This window comes from Motacilla alba, chromosome 2, assembly GCF_015832195.1.
Source record: "Motacilla alba alba isolate MOTALB_02 chromosome 2, Motacilla_alba_V1.0_pri, whole genome shotgun sequence".
NCBI classification, from domain to species: domain Eukaryota; kingdom Metazoa; phylum Chordata; class Aves; order Passeriformes; family Motacillidae; genus Motacilla; species Motacilla alba.
The window spans coordinates 106303255-106327724 of NC_052017.1; the positions used below are offsets into that span (position 1 = coordinate 106303255).

General features: G+C 36.7%; 1 protein-coding gene across 3 annotated transcripts in view; it reads right to left on the reverse strand.

Moving 5' to 3' along the window:
* Nucleotides 1–518: 518 nt before the first annotated feature.
* SS18 (SS18 subunit of BAF chromatin remodeling complex) overlaps nt 519–24470 on the reverse strand; it is a 42944-nt gene continuing 18992 nt past the window's right edge. Inside the window, exons 5-11 of one of the 3 annotated variants that reach the window (XM_038128003.1) lie at nt 19584–19805; nt 11397–11564; nt 10581–10685; nt 8316–8408; nt 7472–7594; nt 4752–4885; nt 519–2609 (exon numbers count right to left, since the gene is read on the reverse strand). In XM_038128003.1, the coding sequence (XP_037983931.1) occupies nt 2583–2609; nt 4752–4885; nt 7472–7594; nt 8316–8408; nt 10581–10685; nt 11397–11564; nt 19584–19805 (872 nt within the window). In that variant the 3' untranslated portion in view covers nt 519–2582. The remainder of the gene's footprint in view (nt 2610–4751; nt 4886–7471; nt 7595–8315; nt 8409–10580; nt 10686–11396; nt 11565–19583; nt 19806–24470) is intronic. The other 2 variants (XM_038128005.1, XM_038128006.1) reach the window with 2 other exon arrangements.

The window sequence follows — 24470 nt, forward strand, 5'->3', positions numbered from 1 at the left end:
AAGTTTTACGAAACAGGACTGTTATAAAACAATTAAACCTTGCAAATGCAGTAGTCTCTAGGAGGGAAACCCTGGAGGAAATTCTGCTTATTAAAACTGCAATTTTAGTTTCCATTAAAAAGGAGAATAAGACAACAGAAGATGGGTTGGCAAGACAAATTATTTCTTAATGTCAGTTGAGCCTATTTCAAATGAGATAACGTATCTATACCAGGTTGGGTTCAACACATTTTTGCCTCGTCAACTCATTTATCTAATTCAGTCATCTTGATTATAGCCTCATGGACCTTCATTTTCAGAGAAAGAATTTCTTAACAAACAACCTACACAACATGCTGATTACTGAACAGTTAATTCTAATTAACTTGGCTATGGCAAGAGAATTTTGATAAAGTCCTAGACTGCAAATAAGGTCTGGTTATTCTGGCCAAACATCTTTAAAATCAAAACCCACAGCAGAGTCTCCAGATGAGACATCAGAGTGATAGGGATCTAATTTAAAGAAACAAATGAGAAAATTAAAATCACAAATAATTTATTCTTCCGTTAGAATTGATGGAGTACAGTTTTAAATAGCAATGAAGTACACAGTGGTGGAAAATTGGCACAGAACCTACAAGATTTTAATTCATAATGTTCCTCATGCCATATCTGTTCAAATCTTGATGTGTATTTTCGATTGACTTTAAGAAAACTGTTTTCCTTTTAAAAAGGATGCACAAATTTAAAATCTTGTCTTCCATTTATAATGTCACACATACTATGAACACGAGTTGTTTTTTATCCCCCGAACATTGATTGCAAACTGAAAAACCACAAAATATTATTTTACTCCTGGGTTAATTTTAGGTTTTATCATTTATAAAAGTTGCAAGGGATTCTTGAATGCATGTATTTCTGCAGAATAGAATATCCATTTATTTATCTGATACACAGTAGTAGGGCAGTTTCAAAACCAATTTTTTTGTGTACTGTTGTTACTGACCACGGTACTGCCTCTCTCACATGCAACACTATAAGCATTAATGCAGTTCCAAACAAAATTTGGCATTTGCCTCATCAACAGGTTTTATACTTAATGGTAGAACATCCCCTTGGTCTCATGTTAACCAGTAAGAAAAATGGGCAAAAATAAAAATGCCCCTTTTCTGAAGTTATTAACTCCCAGTTAGGAAAGTTGTCCTGGTTCCGGCCAGGACAGGGTTAATTTTTGCAGTAGCCAGGAGGGGACACCTCATTTTCAGGGGACCCTTCTAGGGGACCCTTCCAGGTAGTGTAGCATGGGGTGGAACCGGGCTCTGTGTGGTGAGCATCAACCACGTGTGAAGCCTTCACCTCTTTCTTGCACCCTCTGGCACTCGCATTGCTGCCGTTACCTTCATTTTCATTTTGCTGTTTCCAGTAAACAGTTCTCTCAAGCCGTGATCTTTACCTTTTGTGCCTCTGATTCTCCTCTCCAACCTGCCACAAGGGAAGGGGAGGGAGAGTGGGGAGCAAGTGAGCAGCATGTGGCTTGGAGTGTGTCAGTGGGAAGACTAAAATTGTGGGACACCATTCCTAAACCATGACAAAAGTTTAGATAGGTTTTACAAAGTCCTCTAGGCTATTTCGATACATACAAATTATTCAACTAAAGGTTAAAATACACTTATACAATACAGTCCTGTTCTCCATATTCTTTTTCAAGTTCTTTGCATACTCAAGCCAAGTAAAATTAACACTTGTCATTTTCTTTGTTATTGCAATTATTAAGAAGGATTACAGCTTGCTTATGCAAAGCTCTGACAAAACACTTGAGAAATAAAACCCAAACGTTTATCTTGTTACCCAAAAAATGTTGCAAAAAATTGTCAAACTATGTTAGAAACAATTTTTACAAAACCGCTTCACTCAGAAAAATTGGAAAGCTTAAAAAATTTATCTTTGCACAAGACTATATTACACTGTCCTTAATTATGTTCCCATTTAGATAACTGGGATTCTCAATCTTTGTATGTGAACCCATCAGTGACATAGAATGCTCTCCATCTTTTCACTGTTATCTTTATTGTACACCATTTCGAGACTAATACAATCAAGCATTTACCATGCCCATACCCATTTTAACAGTAGATTTGTTATCCTGCCCAGCGAGTAGTGTACTGTCTTGCATATTCACCACATGTAAAACATAATATACAAAATATTGCTGCTGTAAAAAGTGTGCATTTCCCCTTTCCCCCTACAAAAAAAAATCTGTGGAAAAAATATTAAATTCCCATAACCTTCATAAACATACAAAGCTGTTCGCACCTCTCAGTCTGTAACAGTATATTTGACATACAGTTCTCGACTCACTGCAAATTGTTATGTCACAGATTTTCTGTCCAATATTGCCATCTAGAGTAGAGATGTGAAACTAGTTTCGGAGAATCTACAGTCTTTAACAATTAACCCATAAAGACTGTATACCATAAAACAGCCACAAGATTTTTCCAAAATCTAGATGGAATGGGAGGTTCTCATCTCGGGAAGATGTCCACAGTGCTGAGGAGACAATATGGCTGCTAATAGATTTTGCCTACCGGAATGTGAGTACTTTTTCACTGTTGATAATTTCCATATTGACCCTAAAAAAAAAAAAATTCAAAATGCATAATTAGACCACAAGGCATATTTTCCTGCATTTAAAGCTGAAATTGGAAGACCATCCAAATAAACCATGATATTAAGAGATGGAAACAAATACGAGTAAACGGTATACTGATAGGAGTAACCAGTAGAGTTTCATCTCACTAAAAATATTTTGTGCTCTAATGTAGAAGTAAGACCAAAGACATGAATTTAAGCCCAGGAACTTAATTTGATCAAAAGAGTATACCTTTATATTCAGTAGGCTGCTGTGAAATTAGCAGAACATCATAAAAAAAATAATATGGGGATTACTTCCTACCTAAACTTTGAAGATTATTTCAAAAAGTCAAGGTCACCGAAATTCAAAGTAATTTAGGAAACTAACCATGACACAGAAGGAGCTAAAATTATTAATCTATCAAGCATGACAAAATAATGGTACATGTATTTCAAAACCAAGGCACATCCTCTGGTGAACATGAACAACTAGTCCACATATCCTACAGGAGGCAATTATTCCACAGATCAGATACACAGAATTACCACCCTTATTGATATGCTCTATTTCTTTTGACAGAATGTCATGTACTGCACAGGTGGACAGAGGTGAAAGCATCATATAAGCTTATCATGATCCTTCACCACAGGGTTCAAGGCTTGCAGAAAGAAGTACTGTGCTAGGAAAGGAACATGCTCCAAACTGATCCTGCCACCGTTCCATGTAAACTACTACCACAACAAGGCAGTATTTTACATTTTAGTTTTATGTTGCAATGTGAGTTATGTTCCATTATAATATAACAATCAGTCACAAAGAAAGAGTTTCACAATAGCTGACAGATGAGAATTTAAGCAGCATAATTCCTATGGGAATGGCCAGTATGAAAAAGAGGTCTTCTGTAATTGAGTTTCCCCACGGAACTTACAAGTGCACAAACTGGAGGACCACAGCCTATCAAAAGAGAGAATTATCCACCTCTACTGCAAGGAAAGCCAGAAAAAACTCAGCAAATTGTGATTAAGTTTCCTTGACCCTATACTGGCCATAAGCAAAGAATTCTCCTGTAGTTTATTGTTTTCAGAGGAAGCTACTGGTTCAGTGCATAAACATTTTATCTGTTAAATAATTAAAAGTAACTGCATCTCTAAACTACCACACAGAGAATTTGTTCCTTCTTCCTTGTCTTTTCTACTTTCTCTAGAAAGAAAGCCAACTGTTCTTCAAAATTGTGCACAATTCTCACTTCCTCAGAGAAGTTTTTCTTGAAAGTTCAACTGATCTTCTACTGACATAACAGGATTTTATTTAAACATTAGAACCTCAACTTTATTATTTACTTAATCCTAACATATATACCAAGGAAAGTAATAGTGTCCATTTTAATGATGTTTCTGAATGGTTCATAGTAAAAAGTTTGGATTTTTACAAGTTAGTACCTTTTACAGGAACAAAACCTCTTTCATCCTTTAATTTTAAGACAGCTTTTTTACATGAGCCCTTCACTACAACTCCAGCCTGAAGTTTTGGTGGCAATTGTTTGTTTGTTTTTATCTTGTCTTAGCAGTGATAGGAATGAAGCAGTTGATTTTCAGGTCACTTCTTTCCCATGTTCACTACCCCTTTATACTGCTCAGATAAAATCTGTGCAAAAACAAGTTCATGCCTTCCCATAAGCTCTGCAGCTGAAAGACCTCAGCTGCATGCCTCAGGTGCTTTTGCAACTGAAGAGGAAGATTATGATTAGGATTTGTGTTTGTGGAAAACAAATTCAACCATTTCTATTGCAAGAAGCAAGGGAAAATGATCCACCATGAGATTTAGAAACCTCATCTTTCATATTAGTCATTCACCATAATGCTATGAAACACATTACCTTCATTTTTAACATCCAAAAATACTGCTGGGAAGGCTTCACTTTGCCAAACTCCATTAAAACTTAGCAAACTCAGGAGAGAATGACTAATCACAATTCCATACAAATGATTCTTGGTAACTCACCAAGAAATAAACTCCATGAGAATTGTACATACATACCTGAAAGACCATGTCCTAAAATTTATTAATTTAAATGTCCAGAATCTAAGATTATCAACTGAGTGTGTAAGAATCCCAACTTTCTCATCAAATGGAAGAATACCTGGTCATATCCGTAAGGCCTCTGCTGTGGTGGTTGTGGTGGCCCAGGCTGCGTGGGTCTGTATCCCCCATACTGCTGTCCTTGTCCCTGTGGATAATTGGGATACTGGGGTCCTGGACCACTCTGGGAAGGACCTGGGGATCATTAAATTAAAAAAAAAAAAAAAAAAAAAAAAAGAAGAAGAAGAAAAAAAAAAAGTTCTTAAGATGTTGGAAAGAAGAGAACAGGAAAAACACTGCATTTTGCAGCTAACCAGGACTAAGAAATACCACTACTATTCAATTAGGTCTTTTGAGCGCCCCATCCCCCTCCCCCTGGAAAGCACCTTGGCTGCCAAGGCCTGTGCTCCAACCATAGAAACATTTACTTTTATTTATATATTCATTATTTAATATCAATGCATGTAGTTCCACGTACAGGACAGAGAAGAACAAGGCAAGAAATTTTAAACATGAGCCCTTTCCAGGATTTAGGAAGGCAGTCTCCTTATGTATGCCGCTTGAGTTCCAGAATTTTCTAATGCCAAGAGCAGCCAGATAATCAGCTATGTTTAACAGCTGGACTTTTTGAAGAGACCAGCAGTACTGTGCTGCCAGAAAGTGAAGTCTCACACCACAGCAGGCAATGGGGTGTCAGGCAAGCAAGTTATGTATGTACAAAACACGAGATGTGACAAGCAGTAAAAGGTATTGTGAGATGGAAAAAAGCACCCTCTACTCCATACTTCTTTGGTAATATTAACTTTCCAGAAAAAGTTCAGAAAAAACCCAAAACTTGGACTCTAGTATTTTTTGTCTGTAAAACAAGTAGTTCTTTTGCAAGTATAACTCTCTGTTACTATTCACAGGGACTTGGCCTGTCTACCACTTGAAGCTGCACGTTAACACCATCAGGCAGTGCAGTCATCTTCCAAACAAAATTATCCCCATCTCCTCCAGCACTGGGAGAGATGTACTCTTTATTTCACTGGCACTCCCTATGAATCCTCTGCAGTGGATCTGTTAGCATTTTCAACAACACTCCTTAAAAACTGCATCTCTATTTTTCAGAGCTGAAGATCTGCAGCTTTTCAGAAGGGCTTTTCTTTTAAACAAACCAACACTTTTGTTTCCCTCCCTTCAGAAGAAACAGATGTGTTTCTAGCAACAGTGATTCAGTGCTAGAGAGGGCTAGTTTGAGCTACAGGCATTGGACATTAAGATGACATCAGCTGGTAACTCCTTCAGTAATTCTGGACCTGTAAGACAGTGAAAAGATGACCTGGAGAAGAAAAGCTCCATAAGCTATTACCATTCTCCTCAGGCCTCAAATCCCCTTGAACTATGCAGTTTCACCTTTCCACAGTGAAACAAAACCTTAAAGATTGATAATAATGTCTGAGGTATTGATTTATTTCTGAAAATTAGAAAGCAATTAAATATTAAATTGAGCAAGAATACGACATCCTAAAAGTGCTGTGTTCATCTGATAAATGAACATGGGTTTATTTATTCATGGTAATTCTTTATAGCTGAATTCTAAATATCCATTGACACATTTCACAGAAAAAAAATGGGACTTCAGTAACAATTCCTGCTAAAAACCAGAAACTGAAAAATATGTTATTTTGTTTTACAAATTATGTTGGGTAAGTGGTGCCAAAAGATTTCCTAATCCCTTTTCTTCTAGTATTTCCTAACCCAAAATCAGGTTTTATTTCTTTACTTACAATGTTCAGAGCAGTGATCTACACGCACCTCTACTCTGACCTTTAGTCTGTTCCTATATTATGTTTAGTAGAATGTAGGTACAAGTATTACTTCAGAACTATCAATTCATCCATAAACACCAGAAGAACTTGGTAAATCTCAGTGGATCCTCTTAAAACTTAACTCTCTCAACATAACTGGATTTCACGTGAATCTGACATCTTATCTACATGGCAAACAAATTACCCGCGCATTTCCTCACATACACACAATGCTGAAAGCTTTAGCATTTAAGCCTGCAAAAGAGCTGAAAGCTAAAATACATGGAATTTATGGAATTTCAGGGATTCCTTCTTCTGTCATAAATTCACGTATATTGCTTTACAGTGCAAGCAAATAAATCTTAGAAGAACGGCACCAAAATTACATTCTACTGCTTTTAGTTTCCTTTTTGGGAGATTTTCCTTGAATCCAGGGACTTGTGGCAGAGGATTTCTCATTCCTGCCATGTAACAGAAAGTTTTGACTACTAGTGCAAATTCATAAGGCAGTTTCTTTAAAGGCGTGCTGTCAATGCTTACAGTCGTTTCTCTACTGATCAGTACAAGAATTTGAAAATAATGATTCATGTATGTTGAATGAAGTTTGAAACCAGTTTTTAAAAGACTGTTTTAACTGGCAAATCCACAGCTGAAAGTGGTTCTTTGTCATCTTTGTGAGAACATTTACCTACAGAAGACAGAAAAGACCAGTAACTTTCTGGGTCCTTCTAAATTACAGACACCCATTGCAATGCTGTTTAGTCACCCTTGGTTTTCTGTGCTTCCACAGTCTCCTAGACTGCCAACAGATCTAACTCCCAAAAGGCGCTGCCTTCTACGTTTTCTTGTCTCAGCCCAGTGAAACTGCAGGCACAGAGCTGTTCTGTCCAAGCCTGGCCTCTGGACATAGTCGAACAGGGATGGAGTAGCACACAACATAGGTCTCTCTTAGTCCTTTCTGTGACAGCTGTGTTTGTCCTCAGGCTCTTACCATAACCCTGCTGTTGTCCTGGATAGCCTTGTTGGCCGGGATATTGCTGTTGCTGTGGTGGATAACCCTGCTGTTGGGGTGGTCCTTGATATGCATCTTGCTGCTGACCATATTGCGAGTTTCCTGTAAGATCATTGCAAGAAAGCAAAAACTCATAAAGATACCTATTTTATTTTTTTTTTCCTTCTAAGATGCACAGCCAACAACACAAGAACAAAATGAAAATGCAATATTGATTTCAAAAACTGAACAAAACAAAGAAAACTCAAACCAAACAGAAGGAACTCGGCCAAACAAACTGCAGTTAAAGCCAATTTTGCAAAGTTGAACTGCAGCATTTTCAGCATCTCTGCCAAACGAGCATTACATTTACTGGAACATCACAGTCATAAGATCATGACTATGCTAAATAAAATAAAAATAAAAAAAAGACAAAATTAAGGACAGCTACAAGAGCACAGACTAGCTACACAAGATCAGCAAGCTGTTTCCTAACGGCACTATAATTATACAAAATATATACACACACAAAAAGATATATAACTGAACCAACAAATTTATGTTAAAATAAAAATATCCATTGAGGTAAAAAAAAAAATCTCTAGAGTGTTTTAGTCATTTTACTGTTGTTAGAATGGCAAATTGTGGTTATATATTTAAGGTGTTTGCAAGAAATTATTCTGAAGGCTCCAAGTTCCCTGCCATTTCCAAGACAGCCAGCAACTAGTATTCTACAAGAGCTTTGCATGGGTATAAGTTGTGTTGTGCAAGAATTTCTGTTCCCGTTGAGGGTGGGGGAGGAAAGGGAATGTATGTGCGTATGTGTGTGAAGGTATATAGATACCTCCTTCGTAGTAATGTTGTGAGGAATCCTCATAAGGCCTATCGTAGCCTTGTTCAGGATACGACGGTTGCTGATAACCGTAATCATTATGACCTACATCAATTCGACAAGAGACAGGAAGAAACGTTAATGGCCTCTGAGTGAAAACCCTAAAAATATTTCATTTCTCAGAAAAATGAAAAAAAAATTTAACTGGATATACATGAAAAAGAATTTTCAATTGTATTAGCCAAAGACTTAGTAATATGATTTCCTTTCATATTGAATTAACATGTGACAGGGGAGAAAAAAGGCTTAATGCAGTAGTTCTAGAAACATCACAGTAAGGGATGGTCTTAACCTTCCAACAATCCTTGTTGGGGGAGTCGGAGGGGGGAGAGTACTTCATCTTTCACTCAAAAAAAAAAATGAAAGCATTTAGGCCTTTCACATGTAAATAACCTGAATTAAATTAGAATGAACAAAGAAAGCAATTATCATACTTTGTCTAACACCTGTTCTGCTGATCTCCAATTCAAAAGCATATGCTAAAAGCAGTGTGAAATATAACAAATAAAGTTCAGTGAAGTTATGAACCATCATCTACATTAAATTCTGGTTTTGAATGACAGAAATACAACACTCTCAAGGTTTTCCCTACAAACAGAATTCCTATTTAAAGTCTTCAGAAAACTTTTCCTCTTACATTCCAGTCCTGAGCAGATTCATTACAAACCTTTTTACTCAAAGACTACAGGCATCTCTGATTAAGAAACCAATACATGCAGTAAGCACCCCACCTGTTGTTGTTTTTAGCACACATATATTTTGTATTATAGATGATCAAAATATATCTCATTGCTAACTTGGTCAGGAATACATACCAGAATTTTGTTTACATTTGAAATTAAATAGTATAAATTTGGAATAAAATTTTTAGATACAAGTAAGGAAAGGAGGAAACAGTTCTGAAACTCAATGGTTTTGTCATCAGGTCTGCAACTGTATAATATATCACTGACTGAATCTTACATGCATACATAACCATTAAAACAGGTCTTAAAATATTCTACTTGTATTCTACATAAGAGTAATAATGAGGTAAGGATAAAGATGACTCTTTCGAAGGAATAGATCCTAGAAGTCATCTGTGCTGCCACAAAGCTGTTGATGGTAACATCAAACTGCCCTTACTAGAGTAAATTGCCTGTAACGATTTAGTGTTCTTGTGTATACATAAGTGTTCCAAAATGAAATCTGAATAATTACCAGTTAATGCAACTTGTAAAACAACACTGCACACACACCTCCAGAAATTAACACATGTAAGCTTATACAGATAAGGCTTGATGTACCTTAAAAACAATTTGACGGAAATCGAATTCAAACAACTGACTTGCATCCCTTTATTTGCTGTGAGTAGTTGCTTTGGCAATTACACAGCTTTGCTTTGTATATATTTTTTAAACATTAACATCTACCACATTTCTTGAGCTTCATTAGATACCATTAAGTTGCACACATGGTTATCACAGTAGTCAAGAGTTAGCATCTTTGTTGTCCCAGTCTCTGCTCAGCCTGAAAACAAGTTAATTTCAACTTTTCTAACTTATAACACAATCCAATAGTCTTCAGCACTCCATATTCCAAGAGGTAGGAGGACAGATTTATGAAATTCAAAGTTTCAGTCTTGTCTTGAAAGCATTGAGGGGACATCTAAAGAGGATTCATGTTTTCAATATCGTCAGGGCAGGGACCACTTTATTCCTATATAAATGTTAAACTGAAGGCCCATACCATGTCAGCAATAACACATTTGTGCGACTTAGATGAAAACTAAACACTAAGTTTAAAAAGTATTTACAGAAAAAACCCACATCTGTTTAGCAAGTTTTTTCAGTTCAGTAAAATTTTTAATAAAAGGATATCGCCCCCTCTCTTATTGATAATAAAGTTATGACTGTTTAAATTCATCTCAGTCATAATAGATATGCTAAGGAACTCTCCATTCTTTGAGAGAAACAAATTATTTCCATTCTTTTGAAATACTAAAACTGTTTTTAAGAGTTTCAAATGGGAGTAATACAAATTACATGCTTTAAGTTGCAAATTTAACTAGTCGTAGTAACTTAAACTGTAGTAACAATTCTGAATTTGAAAGTTTTTTAAATGTGAGGTATGATATCCAATTACTATTCTTGCCTCATCCCCTAATTTTGGGCATATGACTACATTAGTATTGGGCAGGTATAGAAAATGGGAAAGTTAACATTTATGAGAGATTACCATCAGGGTAATATTGCTGGTTCATGCCTTCTGGAGGACCTTGTCCACCATGACTGTATTGGTCCCCATAATAGTCTTCCTGGCCTGAGTACTGCTGTGGTGGGCCTGAAAAACCACAACCAGTCAATACGTAAATAACTTGTTTTCTCTGTTATAAAGCCTGCTAATTTCTGATTTTAGTATGAGAAATATTTCTCAAATGTATTCCCCACCCATATCGTTGCATTACAGACAACATATGTAATCTGGTTTAGTTAAAAAAATAAGTAAATGTATCTATCTACATATACAAACAAACAGTTGTTTGGCTGCACTAGACTGAGATTAGATATACCAAACTTCCATTCTGAGCTCATTTTAGGAATATGTGTATAACAGACTAGGTTGTTAAAAATAAAATTATTCTTTGTTGAAAAGGACTAAAAAGAAAAAAGAGAACCAAAATCGTGGAACATTGTTCCTTTTTTATAACTGAATGAATCCAGAACCAAGTAGGTATTCTGTTCCTTTTCTGTACCTATCATTTAAATATCAGAATATCAAATTCTGCATCAGCATATCTGAGATGCGCAATTTCAGAACATATAATCTCAGAAAGAACCAAAAGAAAATAAACTTGTCTTCACATTTCATGGTGATAGCAGTAATCTCTTGCTGCAAGAACCACCCTTAAAATGGGTAACAAAAAGAGTGTGCAAACAAAGTCTGTCACACCAAATGACTTGATAGAAATTTGGTGTAAGCAAGAAAGTGATGTAAAATGGTTTTAAACACAGTTATTTAAAATCAATGCAAAATACTGAAGTGAATTCCTACCTTGCTGTGGTGGCCTGTATGGAGGAATCTGTCTCTGCCCCATCATGTGATTTCCTTGGTTAACTTGGCCCATCATTCCCATCGGTGGCTGCTGCCCCTGGTAATGCTGGCCACCTGCCTGTGGCATGTTGTATTGCTGGGAGGGAGGCTGCTGGTGCATCATTGGACCTGCAAAAGGAGAAGCAGCAAAAATGTCAAATACACAAAAATGATTTGTGACTAAACCTTTCCAAAAGAACACGGAAAACTCAACCTTTAAAAATGGACCAAAAAAGGCTCTGTATATCCACTGCTCCAGTAAGGGTTTGTGGTTTCTGGACCTATACAAATGTAGGTGAACAATTCAGCAGCCAAACTACAAAACAGAAATCAACCTAAATAAGGTTGCTTTTTAGATGATTTTTCTTCAAAACCATAGATATTAGTTTACACATACACAAAGATATGTGAAACACTTTCACCACTTTTTGTTTTAAAAAATATCTTCAAAAAAAGTGTAGGTGAAAACCTGATGGTGAAACCTTGGTAAGTCAGAAAAATTATTTAACATTTGTGATCTTCTCAGAGCATAGTTTCAATACACATACCTAGTTGCTGTTATATTCCATCAGCAAACCACTCAGCTGTTATCACAAAATCAACAATTTTGTTTAGCCTCTAAAGACAAACCACACAAACCAGACAGGCAATTACACAACAGGCATATGCAGAAGGCCCACAGAACACAGGCTCTGCCTGTCACTGAACAGTCTCGAACAATCTGTAACAAAAAAATCTTTCATACCTAGTTGCACCAAGTTTCAATGAACCACAGGAAGAGACCAGGAGAGATCAAGTACTGTCCATGTTTTACCAACTGACAAAATCTGATTAAGGCTGAACTTGGAGAAATGCAAATTTCAGTAATGAAAACAGACAGTTAAAGAGCACCCTACTGACACCACACAGCAATGAAAATGATGATTACACAATTTCATTATATGAGATTGCACATTAGACTGATACAACATTTAACAAAAAACAGCCTCTGTGCTTCCTCTGCAGTACCACTTCAGAAAACTTATTCCGGTATCAAAAACATGAGGAGGAAAAAAGTTGTGACAAGGAGCTAAACTTTTTTAAACAACAGATTTTTGTAATATATTAATTCAAACCACTTCACACATACTGCCCAGTCTATGATGGCAAAACCCTAAGCTTTCTTTGACTTTTTAAAAAATAATTTATTTTATAAACTTCAAAGACAACAAGAAACTAGCAGCCTCACTAAAAACTAAAACAAACCATGACATCACACATCAAACTAGCCACTACTAAGTGCCATCCAAGGAGAAAATGGAAGATATCCCTTCTTTCTGTATGCTTAGATTTTTTCATTCCATTCAGTATTTTTGAATAGCTACGTGCTGAAGCACAAGCAGAAAGTCCTGTGTGAAATTACAGTACTGGAAAATACCTAGATACAGCCAAGTGACAATGGATTTATACAGGCAAAGGAATATGTAGTCACTTATATACTGTCTATGCAGAATTATGAAGGAAAGTTATGACAAATTAATTAATGGTTTGAATTCACAGTGCATTAGTTAAATCCCATAAAACTCCACTGTGTGATCTCTCACTGAGAAATAAAGAGGCCTAAGCTTTATTTTCCTCTGAAGATAAATATTGGCCACTCTTAAGAAGATCCAGTTATGCTTCTGTCCTTCAGTATGGCAAGTTTCTGTGTCCTGACTTTAAAGTAAAAAAAGGGGTTAAATTCAGATGTACTTATTTGAATTATTGGCAAAATGCATTTCCTTTTCTGATCTTCTAAATGAGTAGGTAATTTAGATTATTCCATTTCACTGCTCCTCTGTTTGGAGGTACTGAGAAACATTAGGCAGTCTTGACAGAAAATAGAAACTTGTTGCCATAATATTCCTAGATCTCAAGAAAGCTTGTTAATTAACAATATTAATATTAGTCACAATACAATGTGATAAAATGTGTTGGGTCCCTGTGGTGCAATGTAGAGATTTTCTGTTTGCTTTTTAAATTAGAACTTCATTAACGCTTTGTAGAGCCACAATGAGAATTCACTATCCTGTATTAGGCTGTGTGTTGTCTTCATAACAGACGGCCTGGCTGCCTTCCAGTTTGGCTCTTCTTATTAAAAAGATACCTAAAAGAACCACCATGGTCTCTACTGCCTCATGGAACACAACCATTTTATACAGTGGTTTTGAGGGATGAGGGAACTTTGAATTTATTCTTCCATTTGAAAAATCTAGCCTAAGAGAAAACTACATTTATTCATCGTGTAATACTTAATATGACATAAAATCCCAAAATTTAATAAAACACTTAAGAGTCTTAATTCATTATCTACTTGGATATGGACAAACTTGAGAAGTGGGCCCAAGAGAACCCCATGAAGTTCAACAAGTCTAAGTGCAAGGTGCAGCACCTGGGTCGGGGCAAACCTACATATGAGTACAGAGTGGGAAACTCACTGAGAGCAGCCCCGAGAAGAACCTGAGGGTTTGCATTGATGAAAAGCTGGGTCTGATCTACCAATGTGGGCCTGCAGCCCAAAAAACCAACTGTATCCTGGGTTGCATGAAAAAACATAGGTGGTCAAGCAAGGTGAACCTCCCCTCTACTCTGCTCTGATGAGATCCCATGCAGAGTGCTGTATCCAGCTCTAGGGTGTCCAGCACAGAAAGACACAGACCTGTTGGATGGAGTCCAGAGGAAGGCCACAAGGATTATCAGAGGGATAGATAAGGAAACATTAAGAGAGCATGGAGCAGAGAATGCTGCAGAGAGACCTCACTTTGGCCTTCCAGTATTTTAAGGGGGCTTTATAAAAGGGAGGGAGACAGACTTTTTACACAGGCAGACAGTGACAGGACAAGGGGCATTAGTTTTAAATTGAAAGAGGATAGGTATAGAATAGATATTAGGAGGAAATTCTTCAGTGTGAGGATGGGGAGGCACTGGAACAGGTTGCCCAAAGAAGCTGTGAACGCCCATCCCTGCATGTGTTCTGGTCACCAGGATGGATGGGGCTGAGAAACCTAGGCTAGTTGTAGCACAGGCAGGGAGGCAGGAACTATGTGATCTTTCAGGTCCCTTTCAACCCAAACCATTCAATGATTCTATAGTGTTTTCTAATATTTGTGGCACAGATATTTACAAGCACCCTAAAACACAGCTCTTGAATCTCCGATCAAGTAACAACAAACAAGAAACTGCAGCAGCCCTCACCAAAACTTTATTGGTGTTTTTCCACGTTTGAAAAAAAAAAGCTTATTTTTGAAATGACAGTTTTAAGCCTTGTGTGAGCTATCTTAGAAACTATAATGCAGGGTCAATTTAACTTGACAAATGCTACAATTCAGACATCCTTAGTCAAATGAACCACCATCTTAAAGGTGTTTTAACACTGGAAGAAGTTTAAACATTATCTCAAAAGACAAGACTTTGAGGATATAAAACTTTTGGCTACTTCTAATGTATGATTCAGGCTGCAAATTAAAGACAATAGACGCTTCTCCACTTTATTACTCCACAAACTTCTCATCTCAAACTGAACCACAATTTCAGGTATCATTTTAAAAAAACTGTAACACAAAATGTCATAGAAAAAAATTCCTTAGTTACCAACACTGCCTTTCATGTTTTACTCCAGGGAAAGAAGATGAAAGCACAAGTTCTGTGGTAGCTGTTTATATCTTTTGGTTTTTCATGACAAAACTACAGTATCTTCTACAGCTAGACATCCTACACAATGCAGCTACAGCACGATGGCATTTCAGAACAAGGAGGCAATTTTATTTCCCTTTAATAGGCTAGATTTCAAAAAACACCGAGACTGCCCTGCTTTTTACATAACATCCTGACTACTGTAAACAGTCCAGGTACTGAAACCTAACAGTCTCAGCTTACATGGGAGTGAACAGATGGGAAAACATTCACAAAAGGTAGTCAAACTCAGAAATCACTTTATCCTGATCTGCCATACCCTGAATATATTTACATTTTAGCTAACATTGGATGTTCCTATCTTTATGTGCACAACAATACAACCGGAATCTACATCTGTCTCATCTCTACTCTTTCCATATCTTCATATTTGCTTGTAAGTGAAAGAGCTCTGAAATTTTAATGGAATTTTTTCCAAGGTTATATAAATGAAACTATCATTAAAAAATTTCAGTACCAGATTTGACAACTGGTATGCAAGCGACTGAGTCAATATGATCTTGTCCTGTAAAAGTCAGTTGTAAACTTGTTCTCCTCCCTTACCACAGGAAACATATAATGCTCATTCAATAGACACTGGGAATTTGACAACCTTGTGTCAAGCTCTTCTAGCATGGGAATGGAATCCCAGCAAAGCGATCTGACAAATGAGAAACAGTCTCTGGAATGGCCACACATACCAAACAGAGTTTCTGATATGACCAAGCTACAATTGCTTGATTCTTACTTATAAAATGTATTAATTCCACGATTAAATATTCCCTGAGTGTGAAAGATCTGTTCAACATAAAAAAAAGCGGAACTTCCATGCAAGTTTCAGGCTTCAGAAAAATTATGCCTATATCTTCCCCCCGAAAAGTCAAAAACTGGCAACACTTGAAATTTTTTTTCAACCTAAGTAGTTTACCATAGACAAAAAGAAATGCACCCATAAGAACATAGTTTCTTCAATATTCATTCAGTTCCTTCTGCTTCCTATCTTTTCCAAAAAGGTAGCCAATATTCCTTGCAGATGTCCCGGGCTGCTATATTAACTTTTCAATGAAGAGTCATCTACGGAATCTTCCTCTTAAAATATTCTGCTTTTTAAGTCCAAAATTACTAGAATTCCTCTTTTAAACTGGACTGACTATATAAAATCAATAGCATGAAAACTTTGCTCCTCACTTAAGGCATTCCTCTTGACAGCTTTTTATAACTAGTGCAAATCAATAATGAGTACAGAGTGAATACAGGAAGTAAATCCAGCAAACAGTCCTGTTACTATGCATTTTATTTCTTAATTAGCACTTTTTCATTTTTTTCTTGCTAACACCATCTGCCTCACAAGGTGTATATACAGCAAGATGTTTTGTTAGCAAGTGCATATAAAGAGGTTATGCTCAAGCATAACCCAAGTGTTAGAGCAAGCCTTTCTGAGTGTTATGGTGGTTTTATCTATTACATAAAAGTATGCTTCTTTTCCCCTAGAAGTACTGGCTTCATCCAATACATGGTAGGTATTACCCACTGAAAAACTGTTTCAATATTTTATTTCTTCCTAATAGTTCACGTGAGATGTGATGCCTAGTCAAACACTGAAGACAGAATTAATCATTTATTCATTGGTTTTCTTATGGCACCCATAAGTAATTTGTCCAAATCTTCATAATGAATACACTTTGACAACTCTCCTGTGAAAGAAATCAGATGGTGTTGTAATCTTACCATCAGATTCATTCCTCTACAGATGAGGAACCCACATAGGGAAAGACTAAGGCCAAAAACCTCTACTAATATTTAACAGCCAACTTGAGATGCTAAGACCTCATCTTGTGGAATACTTGGCATTATATTTAGCTAGTGTTGTTATTAATTGACAGATGTAGTAGGATCCCTCATTTTCAGTATACATCAGTCCTGCAAGACAAAGAAACAAAGCATACTTAGGGGTTCACAAATGTCTCCTGACCAACAACGCTGAAGTTCAGAAATTTTGGTTCACTTGTGTTTCTGAATTTTTGTACATATGACCAGTTAAGAAATTTTTGAGTCCTAATCTGTTTATTCCCCTTTTGTTAAATTGCAGTGGGTGCATTTCCTAGGAGCTCATTCTTGTTTCTCCACTTAGGAGAGAAGCCTGAAGTAGCCATGCTTGGCTGAGACATCTGCCCAGCCAGACTGGGGCTTGGCTACCTACCTCTAAATTTCTCATGGTCTCACAGATTGCTGTAGTTCTCTGCCCAGCTGTCTTGGAGTCACAAGAGAGTGAAGTTACAAAAATACTTCCTCTAATTTGTCATCAAACATCAATACACATGTAACATCTAAGAGTAGAAAATTGAGGAAATGTACTAAGCAGACCTGATTGGGAATCATTTAGATCAAAATAACAAACACCCCCATCTTCAGACTTAAGACTTCCTCTCTCACAGGTATTTGGAACAGTATTTTCATTTAACAGCAAATAACACTTTGTTTGCATAACAGACAAGTTTCAAAGCCTTGCTTTAAAGAAAGGGGCACGTGCACTCCTACAGTTATACACGAAGTGCTCTGTTTACTAATGTTTTTGTGAGACATTGAAACATTTTAAAGAATATAATTTTTCACCCCAATGGCCTCTCCTTCCGTGAAACCTCTGCAAAAAATAGAACCAGCCTTGAAGCAGACACTTGAAATGGGAAAAGTCTCAGCCTAAAGGGTCAAAACTTGGCAGAAATAGAGTTACACAATGCAAAAGCTTGCTGTGGCCCTAATGGCATTGATACCATTGTTCTAAGTAAAGATTTTGCTCTTGTTCTTGAACCTATAATTTGGTTAATACTATTTTATTCTCTATTCCCCAAAGTCACTTCAGTACCACTATTTGTTCAGCACAGAAATTTTTTCAGTTTATTTCTGCTTAGCTTCTAATGACCAATTTTCAAGTTTTAACAGAGTACTGAAAATACAACAGAGGAATATTATGTGGAAAAGTAAAAAATGCTACTTTGGGACGGAATCGTCTCCTAAATTTTAGGCCAGTCACACAAAATTGTTTTCTGTAGAGTGACTTACTAGATGGCTCCCTCACATATACTGCTACATAATTATTGCTAACTCTGCAACTAAAAAATCTGAATTGAAACAGCATAGGGCTTTTCCAAAGCAACATTCACAGAATTACTACACTATGTAATGCCCAGAATACAGAGATAACTTCCCAGTTCAGAGAGACAGTCAAAAGTATTCCCACTTATCATTTCCCCTACGATGTACCTATCTTTTGTTTCTTCCATTGTTATACATTAAGAAAAATGCTATTAACTATGTGGATGTTAAAGGCCTCAGATCTCCCCCTTTCTCTACTGGTAAGAAAAGTGCAGAAACAGCTTCTCTCATCATGACTTATTTTTAGCCTCTCATTAAGTTAGTCTTTTGTCTGTTTTGCACCTTTCTGTAACCTAATAATCAAACCGATCAGTATGACCTGGTCTGTCTGTACAGCTCAGGAACAGATGGTATCTACACATAAAAAAGTGGAGCTCTGGTTTGTCATATGTCTTCTGGCAGGTGCTATGTACAGATCCAGTGCAGTAACAGATTAACAGATAAGCTGAAAATACTGATTGCTGACTTGTAAAGCACCTCCGTAAGAATATGCAGTACATATACAACTTAGTAATTTGCTGTGCTGTGACCCTAATGCAATATTTTAATTCCACAATGTCCTTGCACTTCAACAAGGACATCAAAACACCATCAGTTTATGCAATGGAAATACCTTAGATACAAAATTAGCTTTGATTTTTACTATATACACAAGGACATTTCATGAAAACAGTAGGGAGTACCAGATTTGTTCCTGGAACTGAATTTTGCTTCTCTAAGACTAAACAGACATTCCATGCTAAAAATGCTGGAACAGCATGCAGCAGAAAACAAAGACTAACTAGGTATAACAATCTGAGGGCTATCTGACTTTGATTTTTCCATTTAACCAAGAGACTTAAAAGTAGAAATGTATTTTATCAACCTGAATGACAATAACACTTAGCTAGAAGTGTAATGTCTGAAAAAGACAAACAGTAGCTCCAGCTTATAACTGCTGAAAGTAGTTCCATTTCCAAATTCTCACATTGTACCTGAAAACAGTTAAATGTTTGCAAATAAACAAAAAGTCACAGATATACGGGAGAAAAGAGGTGCAGAATCCTCCAAACATGAGTACAGAACAGTCACAGAGTATTCTGAGATGATCCTTCCACAAGGATCACTGAGTCCACGTCTTGGGTAAATGGCCCACAGGGTGACTGAAGTCACAATTTTTGTGTTCTTAGCACCATGTTCTAAGCACCTGAGCCAATCTCAGGGTACAAACACATTTAGAGAAGGAAATCTACAAGATAAGACCTTTAAAAAAATTTGCACCCAAGATGTTTTCCTTTTACAGAAGCTAAGAGATACCTCATTTACCTTGGTTTGGTTGCATATTCATGTTTGGTCTGGGCCCATAGTTGCCCATCGGCTGTCCCTGGCTCATTGTCATCTGATTCTGCACTGGCATGCTCTGTGATGATGGCACTGAGTGATTATAGCCACCCATGGACCCATGGCTACTTGAAGGCATATTCATGGAACTGTTTGTCATATTGAGCTGGTTAGGTCCAGGTCCTTGCATAGGCATATGGTTGGGCCCTTTAGAAAGAAAAACAGGAAAAATAATTGTGCATTAACTATCATAAAAGCAGGTGAAAACAGTCATACTGAATCACAAAATTAAACAGAAGTCATTAAATACAATTACACGAAAATCAATTTAAAATACAGTTTACATATGAGTTACTCACTTTAAAAATAACAAAGTGAACAATAAAGTTCATCTCTACTACGAAGTACATTTTCTTTCGTTGAGTAACTAAAGCTACTGAAACAAAGGTGAATTATCATTTTATAGCTCATCTCTTTTATAGCTCATCTTTATCCATATCACACACAAAACTAGTCTTTTTAGTATTTGCATAATACAGCCTGAATTTCGTTCTGAATGGCAGAAGACCAGTGTAACAGAGAGCATGAACCTTCATCAGAGCTGTAATTGTTACAATGGATGTAACATTTCTGCGTATTCAAACAACCCATGTTAGACAATTTTTTTGAAACTAACAATGATTATTATTTTTAAATGCAGACAGTATTAACATTGGCATGGTGCAATTACACAGAATCATAGAAACATTTTGGTTGGAAAAGACCACTAAGATTGCCATGTCTAAAAACAAATTTAACACTGCCAAGTCCACCACTAAATGCTAACTGAGGCTAACTTTCATTCAAATGATTATACAGTTACCCAGAGAAGAAAAAGAAGGTGACAAGCACTCCATGGATCACTGATACAAGAACAAAGGCTTTTATGGAAAACCTGTGAGCCAAACTTACTCTACACAAGTGTTTTAATGCCACTGTAGATAAAAATGTAACCAAAAATTTGCTCGTGACAAGGAGACAACTCCTGAATTTATCTCCTGAGATGGGAATGAGAACAAATCTACAAATCTTTGTGGTAAGACATCAAGACTTTTTTTTGGATACTTCAATCATGACTTTTTTATAAGAATGACATGTAAATGGCAAGCATCACCAGACCTAGGCTGGTAAACACATCACCTTTGCTGTGAATACGTAAAAGAACAACCTTGGAAATCAGAGAAAGGTGTGAAAAAAGGAACAAAGGGAAAATGTCACAAGCAATGTGCTGCATCTTCTCTACTTGTAAATAAGGTGGAAAATTTCAACACAACAGAAAATCAATGCTTTTAATTTCTAATGGACCTAGCATTGCAGTGATTCAGACAGTATGAAACAATGTAGAATAAAAATGGTTGAAGAACGATTTAACATTTTTGATCATATACTATATAGCCAATATTCTGCAACTGTATTTGCAGATTACTAGAGTGGGGGATGATGACTGGAAGGACAGTCTCCAAATTATCCCTTCAGCTTGTGAAGATGCAAAGGAAAAGCAACTTGCTCCAACACCCATGTGCCAACAACATCTTTTCACCTTTTATTTCCCATCTTCCTGACCAGAGGCTGAATTCGGATTATTCTCTGAATTCCGTCTACTCTCAATGGGTACTTTAACAAGTACAACATTATAATACCATCTGGTCCGTTTACTCATTACTTTAGGTGGAACAGGTGAACAGCTACTAGAACTAAAATTAGTAAGAAGTGGGACTGGATACAACTATAACAAGGAAAAAAGTAGATGAAATGCATGGATTATGCCCATGACAAGCACCACACGAGGACCTCACGAAAATATGTAGAACCAGAGGACATGATAGACCAGGTCAACTGTAAACAAGGTAAATGCTGATATGTACAGTTAAGCTGCTGTTGCTTAACATGACACAGGTTTTTTGTTAAGCTAGAAAAGTCTAAGAAGAGGAATCTAAAAGAAACTACATTAGTAGAGCTGTAGGAAGGTACTGATTTGTTTACATATTTCCCAGTGAAAATTAAAAAAAAAAAAGTAAACACCCCCCCATATGTAAACAGCTCCTAAGTCGTTGGCTAATGAAAAAAATGCACTAATTTAGGGTAGAATTAAGGCAGAAATAAAGGACACAGAGAGCTTCACACAAGGTCACAGATACAATACGAACTGACTGAAACAAAAAGATGCAGAAGAAAAAGATAGCAATGATAAATGAACATGGCTACTAAAGCCAAAGTGAAGAAACAGAGAATAAGTTTTAAGATGTGTTTATGCTCTTGCCCTTAAGACACCTTACCGAAATAAACACAAATCTATTTTGTCAAAAAAGTGCAAAAGCTGAAAAAGGCATCAAACATGCAGTTCACTGTTCCTGCAAAACAAGGTGAGCAGAGATTGCTGATTTGTACAAAGGCAGATCCACCACAAATACAGAAAAAATAATTCAGTGAAAAGGATTATGCCCATAAGAGTACTAGAGATGCCTATGCTGCCCCTTTTCAATTCAACACTGCTCAATTCTGTAATAATGAGAACATGGAGACAGCTTAATTATGAAAAAGTGAGCTTGTCTCTAACCATGAGCTCAATCATGAATGTGCTCTGAGGTAAAGCTACAGTGAAGAAAAGCTTCCTGCTGTAGTGCCAAGCAACTGTGGCAGAGCTGCTAGAAGACTACTTTCCTAAGTAAAGGAAGGAACATACAGGGTTAGTGCCAGAAAGTTAGCACCTTGGAGTGGCTTTGTTTCTTTATGATTAAAGGAAGACACTGTTAGTGATAGACTTCAGGGAGTTAGGCAAGCACACAGGGGAGCAAGCTTTTAAAAACTGGTAACCTAAGAAGCAAAATGAGGAAGGCAAAAATCATTGCAAAAGATAGCTTGAAAAAATAACACACCTTCTCTAAAAGGTTGGTTGATATTCATGTCTCAGATAGGACTAAAACAGAAGAAAGCACTCATAAGAAAAAGCTGACATATGAAATGTAAGGTATGTGTATTTTCTGTGATCAAAATCTAGGGGTTTGTTAGTGAGAAGCTAGAAAACAAAAACAGAGAAAAACTAAGACCATAGGATCAGAAATCTTGCAAATGAAAAATAATAAAAAACACACTTTACATATAAGTTTTTTTATAATTTGTCAAAACACTTCATTGAGTTCTGTTGTGTATAAGGACAAAATAATTGATTTTCTTTTTTATATAGATACATGAAATAGGAAGATGAGAATATGAATTAACTGAGAGTGAATTAATGAGGCATGAAGTATGTATCTCCACTTTAAAGTAATTGCTTTAAATGCTATACTTAGATATATATACTTATAATTAGATTTGTGTTATAATGAAGTTAGTAGAGTAACTATCCTGAGTATAAACAGAAGTCCTTTTTCCTCTTAACCACCTTTGCATATGTCTTACCTCCAAGAAGGTGTAATCCAAGCTAAATACATTTGAGACTGCATTTGCAGGAAAGAAAGATTTTGAGAGAACTTGTTGGGAACACACAAACACCTGTGCTGTGGTTTAGAAATGCTATTCCCCAGTTTACCATTTCCACTACAACACTCCAAACCACACACCACTTTGCTCACGCCCCTGTATCCCCTTTCCTGTGCTGGACTGGTGAGGTGAACAGGAGGCAAAAAAAGTAAAGATTACAAGTTGAGGTAAGAAAAATTTACTGGAAACAGCATTGAAATAAGAAGAAGAACAGTAACAGCAACAGTATTAATAACAGCGTACAAGATGCAAAGGATTCACAGGCAATTGCTCACCACACAGAACCCCCACAATATCCTGCAGGTCCTGGCCATGCCTCCTTCTGGCTACTGCAAAAATTAACCCTGTTCTGGCTGGAACCAGGACAACCTGTTATTCAGGAAGGTGACCTACCCGTGCCACAACAAAGGACAGAGACCACTACAGCTAGTCTTACCTTTCAACTTTTTATATGTAAGAAAACAACCTCAAGAAATCAGAAAGATAACTTGCCCCCAGCACATCTTAGCTCATCATCTCCTTCCAAATACAGACCACCCTTACTTTGCATCACATAAACTCAGTCAAAATAACTCTTCACACAGCAATTTTTTCAGCTAAAAACCACTATCTGTCACAGGTACAAATAACACTCAAGTGTATCACCAGTGGAAAAAGGTTTGTCATGACTGTCTTCCCCGGCAAGAGGATACAGACACACATTTGTCAGGGGATGCAATTAAAGGCCCCAACAGCACTTCAGGTTCTGTATTAACCAGGACACAAGTACAAGAAAAATCACCCTTTGCCCTTCAGGCAATGGGACAGGTCTGTAGCAGAACTTTAAAATTACTCATTACCTGATGATCACTAGGCAGTTCTTCTAATCCTCTCATCAACCCCTTCTCTTCTGCCCATACTCAGATCTGTGGAAACCCCTGCTCAGATAACACCTGAAATCCTTAGCTAGCATTTTTAAGAGCCTGCATTTTATTTTTTTCCATGCTGGTCAATTGATGTCAGTCCTGGATTCTCTTGGTTTAAGATTAGTGACTTGACTCCTTTTATACAAATCATCTCTACAGATATTTAAGATTTTGTATCTGTTTTTTTGTACAAATGTTTATGTAAACACAGAGTAAGTGCCCTAAATCCAGAAAGCAAATGCACATACAATGCAGAAATTATTAGAAATACAAAGAGAAATACAGAGAAATTGCTCTGTGAAATACAGAAAGGCTCACAAGCAGGTAAACTAACACACACTTGAAAAGGTATGTGTAATTCAGCTATACACTTAACAAGAAGATTCTGTTTCTCTTTTTCCAACCTATGAAATTATTTTAGCAAGCCTTTCTGATACTAGAGATGCCC